Here is an 18,106-nt window from a genome sequence, read left to right on the forward strand (position 1 = left end):
ACTTTCGTCATACTTCACCATTCCTTTGTATCGGGAAAGAAGACTCAATCCAAACAGGTCCGGGAAACCGTTGACTAACAGAAGTCGGCATTTGTAAGAACAGGCTCAGATAGCTAACAGCGTTTCTGCGATTTCAATGGACTGGACTGGATTGATCGAGTTCAGGACAATTCAATCCTATCTTTCGATTTGCCTTGGTGCGTGTGCGTCCCCCAGTTTCATAATTTGACTTAAAGCTAAAGAAGCCTCAGTAAAAAGAGATGAAAAGTCCTTTACGGTATTTGAAGGGGGAAAAAACAAAGTCTTGTGACACTCTTTATCTTTTGTTTTTGGCCGGGCAGTGTACAAAGTTACGACTTCTATGACTTTATGACACTTGACAGTTGCATGTGTTGTTTTCCATGTGGCCATATGCCATTCACAGACTATAATACCTTCCCTTTGCTGAGCCTTATAATAGTAAACCTTTCTTCTCCTCTATCCACTCTACTATACATCCAGCCCGAAGAATGATTTATTCATTTTTCCCCCTTATTTTTACGGCTAAGTGCTAAGCTTTAAGCAGGTTTTAGCCACGTATAGCCCTCTAAATCCCCCTCAACAGACAAACATTGCATTCGGTGAATCCTATTTCTGTCCCCTGGCTAAGGCCATAAAACTGAGCAAATCCCTCGGGAGCCCTCCTGATAAATAGTCAGGAGTCCAGGCCATGGCCTATGTTCCACCCACTACACACACATACATACACACCCAGCCAACAAACCATACAAACATGCTTCTTTTTTCCTGGCATAAATCTTTAGGGGACTTAAATTGCTGTAAATTGCGCTAAATCACAGTTCATTGTCCAATTTCCCCACATTTGACCAAAAATGTGTTCTGCAATCAGTATTCCATTGCTTTTCATTTTTAGTAAGTGGGTGTACAGGATTAAAAAAAAAAAAACATTTCTACTTTGTTTGAGGGTCTTACACGAACAAAAGTCAGGTCAAATGACCTGCCATAGTCATCAACCTTGTGGCCCCTGGCCACCGCGGGTTGCACTCACAGACTGTAAAATTAAGAATGGACTTAATGTTATCCGACTTTTTCCTGATACCTCAAGGAAATGGCGGCTGCCTTCAATGGACTTTCCCTTGAAACTTTTTTTGGCCCCTCTTCAAGCCATTTTTGGAGGCTGGTCACTCTGACCTCCACGTGTTTATCTTAACATACACTAGGGCTGAACGATTAATTGCATTTGCGATTTTATCGCGATATTTCATAACGCGATTTCAAAACCGCACAGACACGCGATTTTGGCCCATGCAGCTGATGCCGCTGCCCATAGAAGTGAGTGTAGTAGCGAGAGACGCCACAGACGTCCGGCTCCGGGCTCCACCGCGTGCTTTTGTTTACTTCTCTGTCAACCTTAGGTGCGCGTTGATCGTGGATACACTGTGAAAATATCAGCGTGTGTAATGCAGCCACCGTGAAGGACTATTGCTGATGAAATCTGAAAAATCAATATAAGCTTATTGGAAATGATGTAGGCTAAATGACTATGTGGACTATTTGGAATTATCTTCATGTGATTATAAAGGACTTAAGAGTGAGTAATACTTTATTAAATCAGTAGTAAATATTTAATTGTATTGCAACAAAAAGTTATTAGCGGAAAATCGCAATAAAATCGCAATATTGATTGAAAAAAATTGCAATATTGATTTTTGGCAAAATCGTTCAGCCCTAACATACACCCTATTTTTTTTCCTTTTGCTATTTTTTTTGCCTGTACTAGCATGAACAGGCTTCAGGCTAGCATTGTGGGGGAAGCCTCAATCCTTTTTTAATTTTACAGTCAGCTTATAGGTAAAGCTGTCACACAGACCGAGGCAAGACTGGTTTGAATGGGTTTCTCGAACAAGCATTTTGGACCCAAAGCCTAGTGGGACTAGACTTAACATGTAAACATAATGACTGTCTCTTCAGTCCTGCCATCAGGGAGAAGACAGGTCCCATCAAACAGCCTCTTTAGTCCTGCCAAAAGGGAGAGGCCCTTTACGCGAATGAACACTTGAACGAAGGCGAGACAACATAAAACCGAAGCAACATGAGTGTTCGGTGCAGCCCTGTGAGGCGACTTCTGTTGTGATATTGGGCTATACAAAACCATTAAACTTGAAACTTGAAACTTGAAAGCCCTTTTTCTTCAAAGTGCAACCTGTTTTCTATCCTTTCATCGGTCTTCATCCATGCACTATATATTTCTTTGGAGCAGCTCCTTAAAACGGGCATCAAACATTTCCATCGTTGCAGAACCAGACCACTTCCATTCTGTTACGTCTCTGCGAGTTACGTCTCACGTTTTATTTCTTCTATCAGGTTCGTATTACTTCTTGTGGATTGGGTACAGGATAGCTGCTTTTACATTGAGGGAGAAACATGCAGAAAATATTGAAACCCAAAAGTCTTTCATGAAGTAGCAGTGCTATTCATTCAGGTCTCTTAAAGTTAGAAATCATAAGTCGTCAAAGCCTGAGAAAACAGCAGCAGAAAACAAGCTAATCTTTCCCGTGTTTTAACCAAAGCAAGACGAGACGCAAGAAAGAACAATGCGCTTTTTAAGTCTTTTTTTTTCTTCTTTTATGTTCTTGTGTTTGCTGTAATTTTCTTTTCCGTAAACAGACAGCAGTAGTGTAGAGCCAAATAGACAGGACTTGTTCTATGACAACAGGTGATAAGGAACGGCAGAAAATGGGTAAATGTCTAGCTATAATGAAGAACAAAAGAAGAAAAGCGTAAACAAAAATGAGTAGGCACGAGCCAGAGGTTTCACGTGGATCGTCCCAATGAAGATTGATGGGCTGGTCATTCAGTTTCTCCTGATATTATTTCAAAAGCAGTAGCGCCTGGAATCCCTCTCATATCACGCTGTTTTCTTTGGAAAGTCTGTGTCAGATGTTTATCTCCACCGCATCCTCAAGTACAAAACTCATAATGTAAGAGTGTGACCAGCACATCCCAAACATTGTCAATGGCGTTCAGATCTGGACCCTATGGCGCCAATCCAAGCTTTCATAATGTGAGCCCGATGAAGTCCAAGCATTTTGGAATATGCCCATGCCATCAGGGAAGATCCATTGGTGGAATAACCTGGTCTTTCAGGATGTTCAGGTCAATCATCTCCTTCTTTGGGAACACTGTGCTGCTGAGGCAATAGACCTGACCAACCGCTGGCAATATTTTTGGGCCGGCGGTAATAATCACGATTATTTTGGTCATAATTGAAATCCCGATTATTCAAACGATTATTTGTTGCCTTTAAAAAAAAAAAAAGTCTACCTTTATTTTGTTTATTTATAAATCAAACAACTATGCTGAATATTTTATGTTTTTTGAACAGTCATAAAAGTACAAATGATTTCAAGTTTGCCTCGATTAAGGAGAGGTCTCTGTTTCACACCTGCCCCCTGCTGGCTAGCCCTCACACCTGCGCAAGCAAACGGAGCAGCGCGGCCTGATGACATCATCACACAGCGCAGTTTGTTTTTGAGCCATGGCACATGAAATGCGAAGGGAAAATAATCCCAGCGGCATGAAATAATAGGTCTGCTTTGCTAAAAAAAAAAAATAAGTGAAAAAAAAAAAAAAATACAAATTTCGATTATACTAATTTAATAATCATTTAGTGTAATAATCGAAATCGTAATCGAATTCCGATTAATTGCACAGCCCTACGGCGGTGTATAGGTTAATTCGGCATTTAACACTGCTAAATGTTTAATGGGTTGGAATAAATGGTTGGTCCTCTATGGCGAAAGTGGGTCGCAATGCTGCGCGAGTTGAGAACCGATCGATGGTCCTTCAGAGCAAACCGCTCAACCCCAGATCAACAGCGGGCCGCAATCGGCAATCTTTGCTCTGGTCCCATGTCATATTTTATTCAGGCCTTTAAAAAAAAAACTTCGAAATTGACGCCTTCGAAAGATTTCTCCAGGTATTTGCAAGAAATGCCGGACTGAAAACGGATGAGTCCGGTGAAGCTGTCTAGACACGCTATCAGCAGGGTAACAACTTTGGTTAAAACTTCCCCCCCAAAAAAAGTCAACTTAGCGGAACATAAAGAGTCTATACAACTTTTTGACTGTGGAAATGAGTTGCCAGATTGACGTCGCTTCTTTGTTTTCCCTCCCCCTTCATGTAACCCCCCCATCGAGAGTCACTTTGCCGTCTCACGCAGCGATTGCCAGCGTGCAACAACAGCCTTTGTCTTAAATAGAAGCACAAAGGCATATCCTTTTATAGTCGCGGGCCTATTGTTGGCAGCCCAGTTGGACTACGCTGATGGGGTGGGTATGTGGACTATGGGTGGGGGGTGGGGAGGGGGGTTCATAGTGCATAAAGGCAGTTGTCCCGTAAACGCCAGTGCCCGTATCTGTGTTTTAAAGGCTACTCTACCCCGACCTCAGAAAAATGGCCCCCAAGAAGAAGGAAGAGCCCAAAGCAGCAGCAGCAGCAGCAGCCGCCGCGCCACCGCCGCCGCCGCCGCCGCCCAAACCGGTGGAGCCCGAGAGGCCCAAGACCCCCGTGTTCGACGCCGCGGCCGTGACGGTAAGGAGAGAGGCAAGGATGCACGGGAGGAGGAGGAGGAAGAGGAGGAGGGGGGAGGAAAGGATGGGTCAGGGATGCTTGAGACAGAAGGACATAAGTAGGGGCGGTGTGTCGCTGCGGCAACCGAAATCAAAACAAACGGAGGGATAATGGGGGCAAATGGACGCAACCTTTTCATGACTTTTACCTTTTCAGCTCAATCCACAACCCACGAATGATAACACAAGTCTCACATGAGCAATAGTCAATCTCGTAAGGTGAAAAACATGGCAGCAGAATGGCAACAGAAGTCGAATGAGTGTCATGATGAGTGCTAGGATTGGTTTCAGGCTGTTATTTGTTTTGAACCGTGTATTTTGTTTAGAATGAATGTGATGCAAGTAGTTTCATAGTTTCCATATCATTGGTTTGCAAACTGTGCAACTGGGGCTCCTTCTTTATGCGACACTCGGGGTCTTCATTCTTTTTACTGCTCAGTTCGGACACAGAGCAATTTATGTTTGATTTTTTAACACTTTTAGACGCAGTTCAGAGGTTTGATCTTGATCTAGGCCTGTCGGTGCTTAGAAGGTCAAATGAACTGCCTGGCCAAATAAAAGATAAGTCACGCGCTGTAATAATTGGTGGACCGCCTACAGCATTGAGTACAGCATAGTGGCAGTGGCATTGTTTCAATAAGCTTCTGCAATGTCCAAAGATCCAGGGCTGCATTCATTTCCCACTAAGATCTTGTATTGGTGATGGGAGAATGGGACCACAACGCAAAGCCTTCTTCAGCACAGTGTTATTTTTGACGACTAAAATTGGACTAAAACTAAATTAAACGTTTTTCATGAGACTAAAACTGTGACTAAAATGTCCAGATATTTTAGTCGCCTAAAATAAGACTAAATAAAAATGAAAGGGAGAGACTAAAATCATCCAAACTTCTATTGACCGTCTGAAAGAGCCTCAGATCATGTAAATTCACTGCCAAAAGAACAGCTCTGAGCTTTGTTCATGTGGAGCAGCTCCATGAAGCAGAGGAACAAGATTAAATATGATTAGAATGAATATTATCAATGCAAAATCGACTAAATTCGTCTTAAATTTAGTCGACTAAATTGAGACCAGGTAGACTAAAATTGAAAGGATTTTTTCGACTAAATCTCGACTAAAATTACACTACATTTTAGTCAAAAGACTAAGACTAAAACTAAATTAAAATATGTTGTCAAAATGAACACTTCTTCAGCACATCCCAAAGCTTCTCAATGGGGTTGAGATCTACATTCCGTGGCGGCCAATCCGCCTCACGCTCCCTGAGCCAGTCTTTCACAACGTGAGCCCGACGAACCCTGTCATCTCGGAATACGCCCGTAAGGAAGAATGGGATAACCTGGTCCTTCAGGATGTTCAGGTCTCGGGCTGATGTCATTCTTTGGGCACTCGGCGTCGCTCAATCTAGCAAAGTCAGAACAGTTGGTTCAATCCAGGTGGACACTTTTTTTGGGGGGGTCCGGCAGTGTATGTTATGAGAAAATTAAGGCTGTCAATAGATTCATTTTTTAATCGCGATTAATCGCACTTGTGAAATGCGATTAATCGTGATTAATAATTAATTTTTCTCTAATAATTATATTCACTTTTAATACTTATCCCACATAAAACCCTTACATTTAAACCACGTGATTACTGATTGCTCATTTCATTGACCAAATCCACAGTTTCATATTTATGTGAAAAGCCCAACAGCTGAAAACCGGGAACTTCAGCCATTTCTGAAGATCCCAGGATTGATAACTCACATTTTAGCGACATTTTCTTTTGTGCTGAACCTTTTGGACAGAAACGGCAAACTTTTAGGTTCATGAAGTAGAATGTAAGGACACAATTAAAATATTTTTGGTTGAAATAGGATAATTAAATTAATCGCGATTCATTAAATTAATCGCGATTAATTATTTTTGCGATTAATGCGATTAATCGCGATTAATGTTGACAGCCCTAGAGAAAATGTTTGAGAAACACTAGCTACATGTTTTTATTTTTACTTCAGATACTGCAAGAAGTGAAAATGTATGTTCACAAACCAGAAAGAGAGTATCTGAAGTCCTGAAGTTAAATTCATCATTCATCATCATTCATCACCCACATAATCACTCTTTTTTTTGAAGATTATGCTTTGAACATGCCCCTTGTAACACACTTTTCCTATTTGAGCTACGTTGCGACCATATTATAGGCCTGCTGTAAACTCCACGTGAAAAGCGTTCATCCACAATATTCATTGGACGCAACGTAGAGCATCAGAGCCCCCTTGTGACCAGATGGGGTAACGCAGCCACAACAATGCACTCATAGACCCCAGTACAAACCTTTACCATACAATGAGACTTCCACTTTTTGCCATTCTAAAGCACACATGTAAAGGCGGCTTCATAAAAACATCTGCCGACTCAGCCTTCTTTCAGTTTTTTTCCCCCCATGTGCCAGAGCGAACCCACGCAATATGATTTCCATTAGGCCCGTGAGGCGCGGACCACCCCAAAAGCATTCCTCCTGAGGTTTTTTTCTTTCTTCGGGCTGGAGGAAGAAAAATAGCGGTAATTACAAGCCGCGGTCGGCCATCTTGAAAAGCCTGCTTAGATAAGTGTCGGGGATAATATTTGGACAAAGGGAGAGGATTTGGAGTTATCCCTCACATTAAACGGGAGCTGTCTGACGCCGGGCCAACATACGCACTGTCGAAGAATGGTCCCGGGGTGTCAGGCGGGGATCGGGATCAGGCCCCTCGCCGCAAGTCTGGGAGATATTTTTAGAGAGGGTCGTAAGTGACGGTTTAAGTCAGTGAGCCGCGGTGGGAAGTAACTGGATACTGCTAAGTGCATGTGCTCTTTAACAAAGCATTCGCGCTGCAACTATAAATCAGTCTGGAATTAAGGCTGCTTCAGTTTGGAACGTTAATGCTTTGGCCAGGGGGTTTCCCAAACTAATCAGGAGGCAATTTCAAGCAGCACAACGTTTAAAATTTGGTTCGTTATTGGACACCACAATGACAAATATTGCATAGTTAAAAACACCACATGAACCGAGCCCAGTTCATGTGGTCTCCAGTTTGGCATTACCCAAATCTGAAAGCGAAAAAAAGCGGCAAAAGAGCGACAAACAATGATGAAAATGTCGCAAAAATGTGACAAGAAATTGACAAAAATGTGACCAAAAAAATGACAAAAATGTGACAAAATGTGACAAAAATGTGACCAAAAAAATGACAAAAATGTGACCAAAAAAATGACAAAAATGTGACAAAAAAAATGACAAAAATGTGACAAAATGTGACAAAAATGTGACCAAAAAAATGTCAAAAATGTGACAAAATGTGACCAAAAACTGACAAAAATGTGACAAAATGTGACCAAAAAAATGACCAAAAATGTGACAAAATGTGACCAAAATGTGACCAAAATATGACAAAAATATGACAAAATGTGACCAAAAAAATGTCCAAAATGTGACCAAAATGTGACCAAAAAAATTACAAAAAAAATTACAAAAATGTGATAAAAAATTTACCAAAAATTGACCAAAAATTGACCCAAAAATGACAAAAAAAAGGACAAAAAAGTTACAAAAATGAGTTGAATACCCAACAAAACAATGATGGAAAAAAAAATCTGATGACGTGAGGAAAAAGATCTCTCAGCGGGAGTTAAGAGGTTAAAGCACCAATCAATCAGTTTTATAGGTCTTAGCTTTCAAATGAGGTGCGACACTGGCCTATAAGCTGTAATCTCCGGTTGAGAAGCTTTTCGATTTTGGGTAAAGCCGAACTGGAGTGACACAAAAACACAAATGCGGACCACCATTATTATTTCCGATGAGGTTTTGGATAGTTTTGTCTGCCAATTCATAAAACATGAAGCTACTTTGCAAAAGAAACCTTCACCAGTGTATTTTGTAATCGCGGTGAAAAGTTATTAGCATTATGCAACTTTTTAGGCAAAAAAAAAAAAGGATATTTGTGTGTATTTAACCTTGTAGTGACTCAGTGGATGAGTGGTCAGCATGGCGCCTTTACTTTCCATCACAGTGGTCTCTACAACCCTCCAGGATCAGTTGTTTGGAAGGTTTACACTGCAGATGGACCCTCTCACCAGAAAACCTACAAAACAATTGGTCAAATACACACAAATATCAACTTTTCTTTTTCACATTAAAGTTACATAATGCACCTTTAAGTTGGGTGGATGAATCTCCTAACCTGAACCGAGCACATTACCCAAGTCTAAAAGCTTCTTGAAAATAAGTGGGTGAAAACGCAACAACAAAGTGACAAAAACACGACTAAAAAGTGATGAAGAAGCAACAAAAAAGCCACAAAAAAGCGACAAAGCAACATTAATCAAGGAGTGATTTTGGTGGCATAAAAACAGATCTTACAATTAAAAACACAGTGTTTCAATAAGCTTCTGCTAGTGTTCTGCTAGTGAGATCTTGCATTGATGATGGGGGAGTGTGACCACTGCGCCTTCTCTGGCACATCCCTTTTTCTTTTTTTTTTTACTGTATTCAATGTATTCAAGAGAAAAAATGCGACTGTCCTCGAATAGAAAACGACACAAGTGGTCGTTGGTCTTATCCTGAATTACGACCATATAAGACGTCTACTAAAACAGCGCCCCCAAGCTCCCATTGAGGGTGTGTACATTACATTAAACCCAATTGAGAAACGACTTTATTTTATGTAGTGTATCTGAACAACTTTGACGACGATTCCAAAAAACAAACGCAAAGAAATGAATCACAAACTTGCAAAATTAGCCCCAATTGCAATATATGTGAGGGCAAAAAGCAGGCCCAGGACTTCAGCCCTGCCACACCTGTGGAGGAACTGAACGTCCAGCTGTGCCAAAGGCTCAAGCGCGCTCTGTGCTATTACGCATCACACCTCCCCAACCGCAGCAGCCACAATTTACCACTTTCATATTATATTATATGGGTAGGCTCGGTAATCACCATTTTAACATTTAACAACAGCGACACCAAAGCATTACTTACCATTGATGTCGGCGTGAGTCCTTCTTCTCCTCCATATGCGTCACTGCCAACTCCATATCTCTCCTGTCACTTCCATCTCTGTCCTCAAACGTCCTTGTGTCTCAGACTCCGTGTCACTCGTACGTCCGGTTGTCCGGTGACCGCGGCGAGTCTTGGATCCGCGCCGGGTTCCAGTGCATGTGATGCGGGTAAAGTCTTCTCGTCACCCCGGCAAAGTCGGGCCTCGGCTCCGCTGCTGTTCTCCACAAAGTCCTGCGTCTCTGTCAGAATTCCTCTGGAGAACGTGCTGCCAAATGTCCTGATGAAACTGATGTCGTTCATTTCTCCGCAGTTTCGTCATTTAAGGATAAAACATATAAAACATCACAGCTGTGTTTAGCTCGCGGGTTTTTGAACTAGATTTGACGAACACTCACTCCATCCAATGAAAACACGTGAATCAGCTCGAGGGCGTTTGGGCACGTGAGCCTGCGTCTCTGATTGGCTTAAATGACGAAACTGCGGAGAAATGAACGACATCAGTTTCATCAGGACATTTGGAGCACGTTCTCCAGTGGAACTCTGACAGAGACGCAGGACTTTGTGGAGAACAGCAGCGGAGCCGAGGCCCGACTTTGCTAGGATGACGACAAGAGGTTCCCCGCATCACACGCACTGGAACCCGGCGCGGATCCGAGGCTCGCAGCGGTCACGGGACAACCGGACGTACGGGTGACACGGAGTCTGAGACACAAGGACGTTTGAGGACAGAGATGGAAGTGGACAGGAGAGATATGGAGCTGGCAGTGACGCATATGGAGGAGAAGAAGGACTCACGAAGACATCAATAGTAAGTAATGCTTTGGTGTCGCTGTTGTTAAATGGTGATAACCAAGCCTACCCATATAATATAATATGAGAGCGGGTTAGGCTTCTGCTGCGGTTGGGGAGGTGTGATGCGTAATAGAGCAGAGCGCGCTTGGAGAGCCTTTGGCACAGCTGGACGTTCAGTTCCTCCACAGGTGTGGCAGGGCTGAAGACATGGGGCTGCTATTTGCCCTCACATATATTGCAAGTTTGTGATTCATTTCTTTGCGTTTGTTTTTTGGAATCGTCAACAAAGTTGTTCAGATACACTACGTAAAATAAAGTCATTTCTCAATTGGGTTAAATGTAAAGTACATACCCTCAATGGGAGCTTGGGGGCGCTGTTTTAGTAGACGTCTTATATGGTCGTAATTCAGGGATAAGACCTATGGATTTGGAGGACTTGTTGGAAAAACTAGCTGGGCATCAGTGGACATCACAAGTCTTTTAAAAAGCAATACTATATATATATATATATATATATTTTATTATTATTATTCTTTGGAGCCTTTATAGAAATGGAATATCCAAACTACATTCTTTCTCCCTCTCTGATGAGCTGTTCAGTTGTTTGGAAAAGGCGTCGATGCCGTGGCCGGTTGAGTGCCAGATGGGCAGCTGACGGGGTGAGAGCTTTTGTCAACGGCACAATCCGCTAGAGCCAAGGTCAGTCGTAAATGCCCACTAGGGAAACAGGTGTAACCCAACACAGAGCTTTGATTATACCAACTCGGGACGCCCCAACTGCTCAGGGCGCGCGGGGGCAGAGGGCGCACGGCGGTGGTGAAGGTGAGAAATGGATAAGTGGTACGGATAATGCTCAGGAGGAGGTGTGGAAATGTGCCCGAGGAATTTTCATGAGGTGCTGTGCGTCTATGTGGACATTTATGGAGCTCAGTCGGCCAGAGGTTTTTCAAATATCACTGGACTCAAAGAAAATCAGCTGTCTGACTCTGTTCCTACTAATGCACATTTTGTTAGCCATTGAAGTACAATATATAAAAAAAACACATTTGCATTTTTTTTTTTCCTCAGAGTCGGACGTAAAACTCAATTACAATTTAAATCAATATTTCTTTTTGCTAAATGTCAGAAGAATGAGATGGGTACTCTCTACCAGGAAGAAGCCCTCACTCCAAAAGAATCTTGCAAGCCTGAGAACACCATCCCAACTGTGAAACACGGGGTGGCAGCATCATGCTGTGGGGTGGGACTGGTGCACCTCACAAAATAGACGACATCATGAAGAAAGAACACTGTGTGGAAGCATTGCAAGCAATAACCTGGACTGTTTACAAACTTTAGGAGATATTTAAAAAAAAAATGTTGTTTTAAATCAACTGAATAATGACTGAGGTATTGAAATCGAATAGGAAACAGTAACAGGGAGATACTGTTTGAACATTGAACTTCCCTTTGCGCTAGTTAAAGGTTGGTTGATTCCAATCTGTCGACCGATCTCCAGATGGGAAGAGGTTAAGAAAAAGAAAGGCATTGGTGATAAAGTGAGATATTAGTTTTACATGTTGTGCTGACTGCAGGATGTGTCAACCAAGCCCTGATTATGGAGCAGACCCAGACAAGAAACTGCCCACACGATGAGGTCAACTCTTATTGTTAGTTCCAAAGTTTGCCAATGGCGAAATGAGCTAAACCTGTTGGGAGCAGTGCCCAGGGACACTTCTCCAGATCACAACGCCTGACTGGACGATTAATCCAGTCATGAAGGCCTGAAATGGCATGTACATAAAACGGCGCATCTTTAGAACCTTATGGTCAACTAACAATTGATGTACGAAACAAACATGAAATACTTATATGTGGTATTTGCATTTGAACCTATAAACAAGCCACTCTCTCTGCAATTCTCTGTTTGCATATTGCTCAATTACAAAACCTTTGTACTTTGAAATTTTTATTTTGCACTGACGTAAATTTAACTTTTTTCCTCTTGTAGTTGGAATTCACCCAAGATCAGATTGAAGGTGAGTGTGACGCAGACAATCCAACTGTCTTTCAAAGAGGGTGTTTTACACAAAGTCGACTTACTAGACTTTTTACATGTTACAATGTTAGCTTTGCTTTGCTTCGCGCATCTTTGAGTAATCGTCACCAGTGTTTATTGTTAGCTCCCAAAATGTTCCTCCTGAGATTCTACATATCCAAGAAATGCTTTTCTCACCTCTCCATGTGAAAAAAAATAGTTGACCATTTGAACTGAACACATTAATGTCGTCGCCCCCTTGCTGTTGGTGTTGTAGACTTTAAAGACGCCTTCCAGCTGTTCGACCGGACGCCCACCAACGAGATGAAGATCACATACGAGCAGTGTGGAGACCTGATCCGAGCCCTGGGGCAGAACCCCACCAACTTGGAGATCATGCACGTGCTGGGCAAGCCCAAACCTGAAGGTACGCTGGCGGGGGGGGAGAAACAAGTTCTTAAAGGCTATGTACCAGATTTCTTTACATCCAAACCCTGAAAGAGCAAATCTTCCTGGGTTTGGATCAGTGTTGTTTTTGGCAGCCCTTTTAGTTTTAGTCTAAGTCTTTTGGACAAAAATGTGTTTACTTTGAGTCACGTTTTAGTCGTTTTTAAATGTGATAGTTTTAGTCACGTTTTAGTCAGGCGAAAACTCAAAAGGTTTTGGTCAAGTTTGATTATATAAGTAAAAGTTAATTTCGATAAGTATTGTAAATTAGGAAAATTCGGACAAACAGGTTAAACCACAATGGCAGAAGTGTCATTGTGAACATAACTTTTCCCAACAGCGCCCGCTCTCCTCGTCCTCTGATCAATGCTTCGAGATTTTTTCTACCAACAGCTGCGTCTGCACAGTTTCTGCATTTATACACTACAGTTAAAACTGTCCAGCGAAAAGATAAAGTCCCTGTGACATCGCTGTCAGATGCTCCATGGAGGACGTGCTCTGATTGCAGGGAGTGAAGGAAAGAAGTGCCGCATGCGAGTTCATGTGCACCAGATGTGTTCTCCCGCTCCGCACACACGCTCTGGTTGCAAACGGTCTGACAAACCTCTTCCTCCCATTTCTGCCATCTCATTGACGTAAATGTCATGAACATTTCATCATGTTAAAGCAGTACTAAGTAACTCTTCCCCCTAGAGGCCATAAGCGCAACTGCAGGTGTATCAATCAATCAATCAAAACTTTATTTATAAAGCGCTTTTCATACAGAGTTGTAACACAAAGTGCTTTACAGATTAAAAGCAGTTCCCGCCCACCCAACCACCCACTCTTCCAAACAGACAACAACACTGCTCACCCCACCCCCCTCCCCATAGCCACATACACACACGCAGGCACACACACACACACAGCCACACGCACACACGCAGCCACACACACACACATACACGATGAGATAATGGACGTAATGCTGAGTCTGGGTACAGATGAACCAGGTAAGGAAATGCCATCAGAGGAGCCGTCTGCACCAGGAGCGGTACATCAGCCACAGCCACAGGGCACCACCACCGGACACCCAGCGGAGGTGCAGCAGAAGCACCACACCTCCGTCCGGGCACCCAGAGGACAGTGCCCACACAGCCACAGCCGACCACCGCTCCCGGGGCAGAGGGCTCCCTCAGAAGAAACACTGGAAATTCTAAAAATGCAAAAATGCAATATACAAATATATACATAAAATAAATAATAATAATAATAATAATAAATAAAATAAAATAAACATATATATAAAACTAACTAAAAACTAGTATAATAAGATAATTATAAACATAAATAATAATAAAAATAACTGAAAAAATAAGTAAGTAGAAATCAGCTAAAAGCTAAGCTAAAAAGGTGGGTCTTGAGCCTGCTCTTAAAAACATGAACGTTCTCTGCGGCCCTGAGCTCCTCCGGCAGGTCATTCCAGAGGCGAGGGCCGTAATACTGGAAAGACGCCTCGCCATGAGTCTTTTTGTTGACTTTAGGAATAACAAGGAGACCTCTGCCAGAGGAGCGAAGGGGCCGTGAAGGTTCATAAGGTAAAAGCATTTCTGAGAGATAAGAAGGACCAAGACCATTAAGACATTTAAAAACCATTAAAAGAACTTTAAAATCGATCCTGAAACACACGGGGAGCCAATGCAGCGATTCTAAAACCGGTGTAATGTGGTCCCGCCTCCTGGTCTTCGTCAGGACACGAGCTGCTGAGTTTTGCAAAAGTTGCAAACCTGAGATACTCTTTTTGGGAAGACCAGAAAGCAGGGCATTACAGTAGTCGATACGACTGGTGATAAAAGCATGCATGAGCGTCTCCGTGTTGGCCCGAGAGAGAATGGGGCGGACTCTGGCTATGTTCTTTAGATGGTAAAAACCTATCTTTGTGATATTCTTAATGTGTGGAATAAAAGTCAGCTCAGAGTCAAAGATCACGCCCAGGTTCTTCACCTGTGAGGAAGGATTAAAAGACAATGACTGCAGTTTGGGTAAAAGTTTCTCTCTCTGGGCCTCAGGACCGATGACTAAAACTTCAGTCTTGTCCTGGTTAAGCTGGAGAAAGTTTTCTGCCATCCAGGATTTGATTCTAAAATGCAGTTAAAAAGTGCATCCATTGGCCTGGTGTCATCAGGAGACATGGAGATGTATAACTGTGTATCATCAGCATAACTGTGAAAGTTGACTCCATGTCTCCTGATGACATCACCAAGAGGGAGCATATACAGGTTAAAAAGCACTGGGCCTAAAATCGAACCCTGGGGTGTAGTAGCAAGTTACGATTTTTTAACTTATTAATTGTCTTGGAGAGTAAATACTACGCTGACAGGAAAGGCAAAGGGAGAGAGGGATATTGTGCATCCAATTATACAATGGAAATATTTTTTTTCACTCAAACCTGGCTGTAAATACTGTTTAAAGTGACGTTAGCCCGCAGTTAGCTTTGCCCGTTAGCATGTTAGCTTCTTCTTCGTGATTCCATTAGTGTGGAATCAATCAATCAATCAATCAAAAAAATCACAACTTTCAGGGAATACAGTATACAACAACTAGGGCTTGCTACTTTATTAACCTCTTAACCCCCACCTGAACCGACTGAAAAAGTATAAAAAATGAGACAAAAACAAGGATGAAAACTCAACAAAAGAGCACCAAAAACATGACATAGACACAACAAAAAGGCAGCCAAAGAATAACAGTAAAGTGACAAAAATGCAACAAAAATGGCACAATAGAGCAACAAAGGAGGAACAGAAAAGTGTGACGGAAAAGCATGACAAGAAATGTCAAATAAAGTGACTACAACACGGCAACAATGCGAGAAAAAATATCAGTTTGAATAGGTTTTATAGGTCTTAGCTTTCGAATGAGACGTTACTCTGGCCATTAGCCTGTAAGAAGCTTTTATTCGTGAAAAAATTAGATATATAGGGCCTTTAAGAATAGATGTTAACAGAATTCTACATTTTGCTGTACAGACATGTCCACGAAAATGCTGGACTTCGAGCAGTTCCTGCCCATGCACCAGCACATCTGCAAGGCCAAGGACCGCGGCACGTACGAGGACTTTGTGGAGGGGCTGCGGGTGTTCGACAAAGAGGGCAACGGCACCGTCATGGGGGCCGAGCTCAGGCACGTGCTGGCCACTCTGGGTAAGGACCCGCCACACCTAAGATGTCCCATACGTTCCTACAGTGGCTTTGGCTGCATTTAGACGCCATTGTGACTTTGCTAACATGATGCACAACGGCCAAATATTTTCGTCCTCATTTCATTCAACTATGAGGGGGCAAAAAAAATCAAAACAGTTCCTCCATTAAAGACATACCTGGATCACCCATTCTGCGTTTATCATGGCACAGTTGATTTGTTAGCATTCTGTGCATTCTTCTTTTCACCGTTCGCATTCAGCCATCAAACATGGCAAACTATGAACAACCCAGATGTTTCATTTGTGCGCGCAGGGGAGAAGTTGAGGGAGGACGAGGTGGAGCAGCTCATGCAGAACCAGGAAGACGCCAACGGCTGCATCAACTACGAGGCCTTTGTCAAATACATCATGGCGACTTAAACACGGTGCCACGTTGTAACTGTTCCTACGGTGCTTCACCTTGTCCGCCAACTGTACATGCCATCCTGTATATGAACCATTGCTGATGTCGTCAATAAACTACATTTAAAAAAAAGCATGATTTGGGCTCTTCAATAATAAGTAACTTATTTCGGGCAACCATTTTAATGCCAAATGGTGCATACTTAATTTAACCCTATACGTCACCATTTTTATCACGTGTACAATCAGATGTCATTTCGGGTCGCGGGCCGTTTATAATGTAAACAGGAATATACTACTTTTCCCAATGAAAGAATAATAAAAATGAGCTGTGATTTGGTCAAAGCCCCAACTTGACTGTAGCCTGATCAATAACAACAGCTTGCACTTGTATTGCACTTCACAAGCCTGTGTCACAAGTTTCTCAAAGTGCTACATAGTAGTCATTATTCATTCACTCCACACTCTATGGTGGTAAGCTGTTATTGAAGCCACAGCCGCCGAGGGGCAGACTGACCATTTACCACAGGGCTATAATGTGTTGTTTATATCCTCATCTCTCATGTCAGTGCCCTCTGCTGGACACGTGTGAAAATCCTTCCTTTTTTTTAAATTTAGGCTACCCCCTAGTGGCTGGAGTGTGCATTCTGGTTATTCTTTAAAGAGGGGGTATTATTTTTTTTTCAGCCACATAGCACCAGTCTATATCACACTACAATGATGACCAAACCTTCTGTTGGTCTGTCAATGCAGTAAATTAGAATAACTGCCTTGTATAAAATTGCTCTTTCAAAATGGCGGTAGCAAATGACTTGAAATAGGCCTCTGTCTCTTTAAGAACCTCTGACCCTTTCCGACACGCCCCCTCCACACGCTGTCAACACTCCGCTCGTTGTCTCAACAGTATTGAAACTACGATCGGTGCATTTTAATTTTTATTGTTGGAAAGGAGCTACTGTTTATCACTTTGTGAACAATGGCCACACAGGATATTATTTGGAGACAAACCTTCCACACCGGACGCTTGGAAGGGGCTCTTGCCTGAAAAATAACCGCTGTTTGGAGGCTCTCTCTTTGCATCTGCCATGCCCTATGGATCTCTAACTATACCCCCATGGACGACACCAGGATCTGCAGGAGCCCATACGATTCAAAAGACGGACATTATCTGTGCAGGTGGACAATGTTTTTTCGAGGTTACCCGTTAGCTTGTTATAATCGACTACAGCTCATTGTTGATGAAAAGTCTGCAATAAACCACAAATGTGTAAAGCCAGGCTCATTGTGTGATCATCGTAAAGGCTGCTTCGAGTAGTTGCCTGCTTTATTGACGTTATTTGTGCATAATATGCTGCCTGTTTTCAATGAATGTTGTGAAGGTGAAGGTTGTTAGCTTGTCGCGGCTAATAGGGCCTTAGCTCCGGGAGAAACCACTCGGCTACGACTCACTGCAGATGAAATGTGAGCAATAAACTACACAATCAACAAGCCAGGCTCCGTGTGTGGTCATCATAAAGGCTGCTTCAAGCAGTTGCCTGTTTTAGTGACGTTTTCAATGCATAATATGCTGCTTGTATTCAGTGAATTTTCCCGTTAGCTTGTCGCGGCTAGCT

At 42.6% G+C, this 18,106-nt stretch overlaps 1 protein-coding gene across 1 annotated transcript; it reads left to right on the forward strand.

Moving 5' to 3' along the window:
* The first annotated feature begins 4,435 nt into the window (after window positions 1-4,435).
* Window positions 4,436-16,529, forward strand: myl13 (myosin, light chain 13). The gene is made up of 5 exons (XM_079569215.1): window positions 4,436-4,593; window positions 12,437-12,464; window positions 12,741-12,890; window positions 15,919-16,092; window positions 16,405-16,529. Exons 1-5 carry the CDS (start codon window positions 4,456-4,458, stop codon window positions 16,509-16,511), a joined length of 597 nt encoding a protein of 198 aa, XP_079425341.1. The 5' UTR covers window positions 4,436-4,455; the 3' UTR covers window positions 16,512-16,529.
* The last annotated feature ends 1,577 nt before the right edge of the window (window positions 16,530-18,106 follow it).

This window comes from Gobius niger (genome assembly GCF_951799975.1).
Source record: "Gobius niger genome assembly, chromosome: 13".
NCBI lineage: Eukaryota > Metazoa > Chordata > Actinopteri > Gobiiformes > Gobiidae > Gobius > Gobius niger.

What these genes read in the sequence shown, in the direction of transcription:
- myl13 (XM_079569215.1), top strand. Translation starts at nt 4,456, where the DNA reads ATGGCCCCCAAGAAGAAGGAAGAGCCCAAAGCAGCAGCAGCAGCAGCA. An exon ending in CACCCAAGATCAGATTGAAG is followed by an intron (nt 12,465 to 12,740) that starts GTGAGTGTGACG and finishes TTGGTGTTGTAG; the next exon opens with ACTTTAAAGACGCCTTCCAG. An exon ending in GCACGTGCTGGCCACTCTGG is followed by an intron (nt 16,093 to 16,404) that starts GTAAGGACCCGC and finishes TTGTGCGCGCAG; the next exon opens with GGGAGAAGTTGAGGGAGGAC.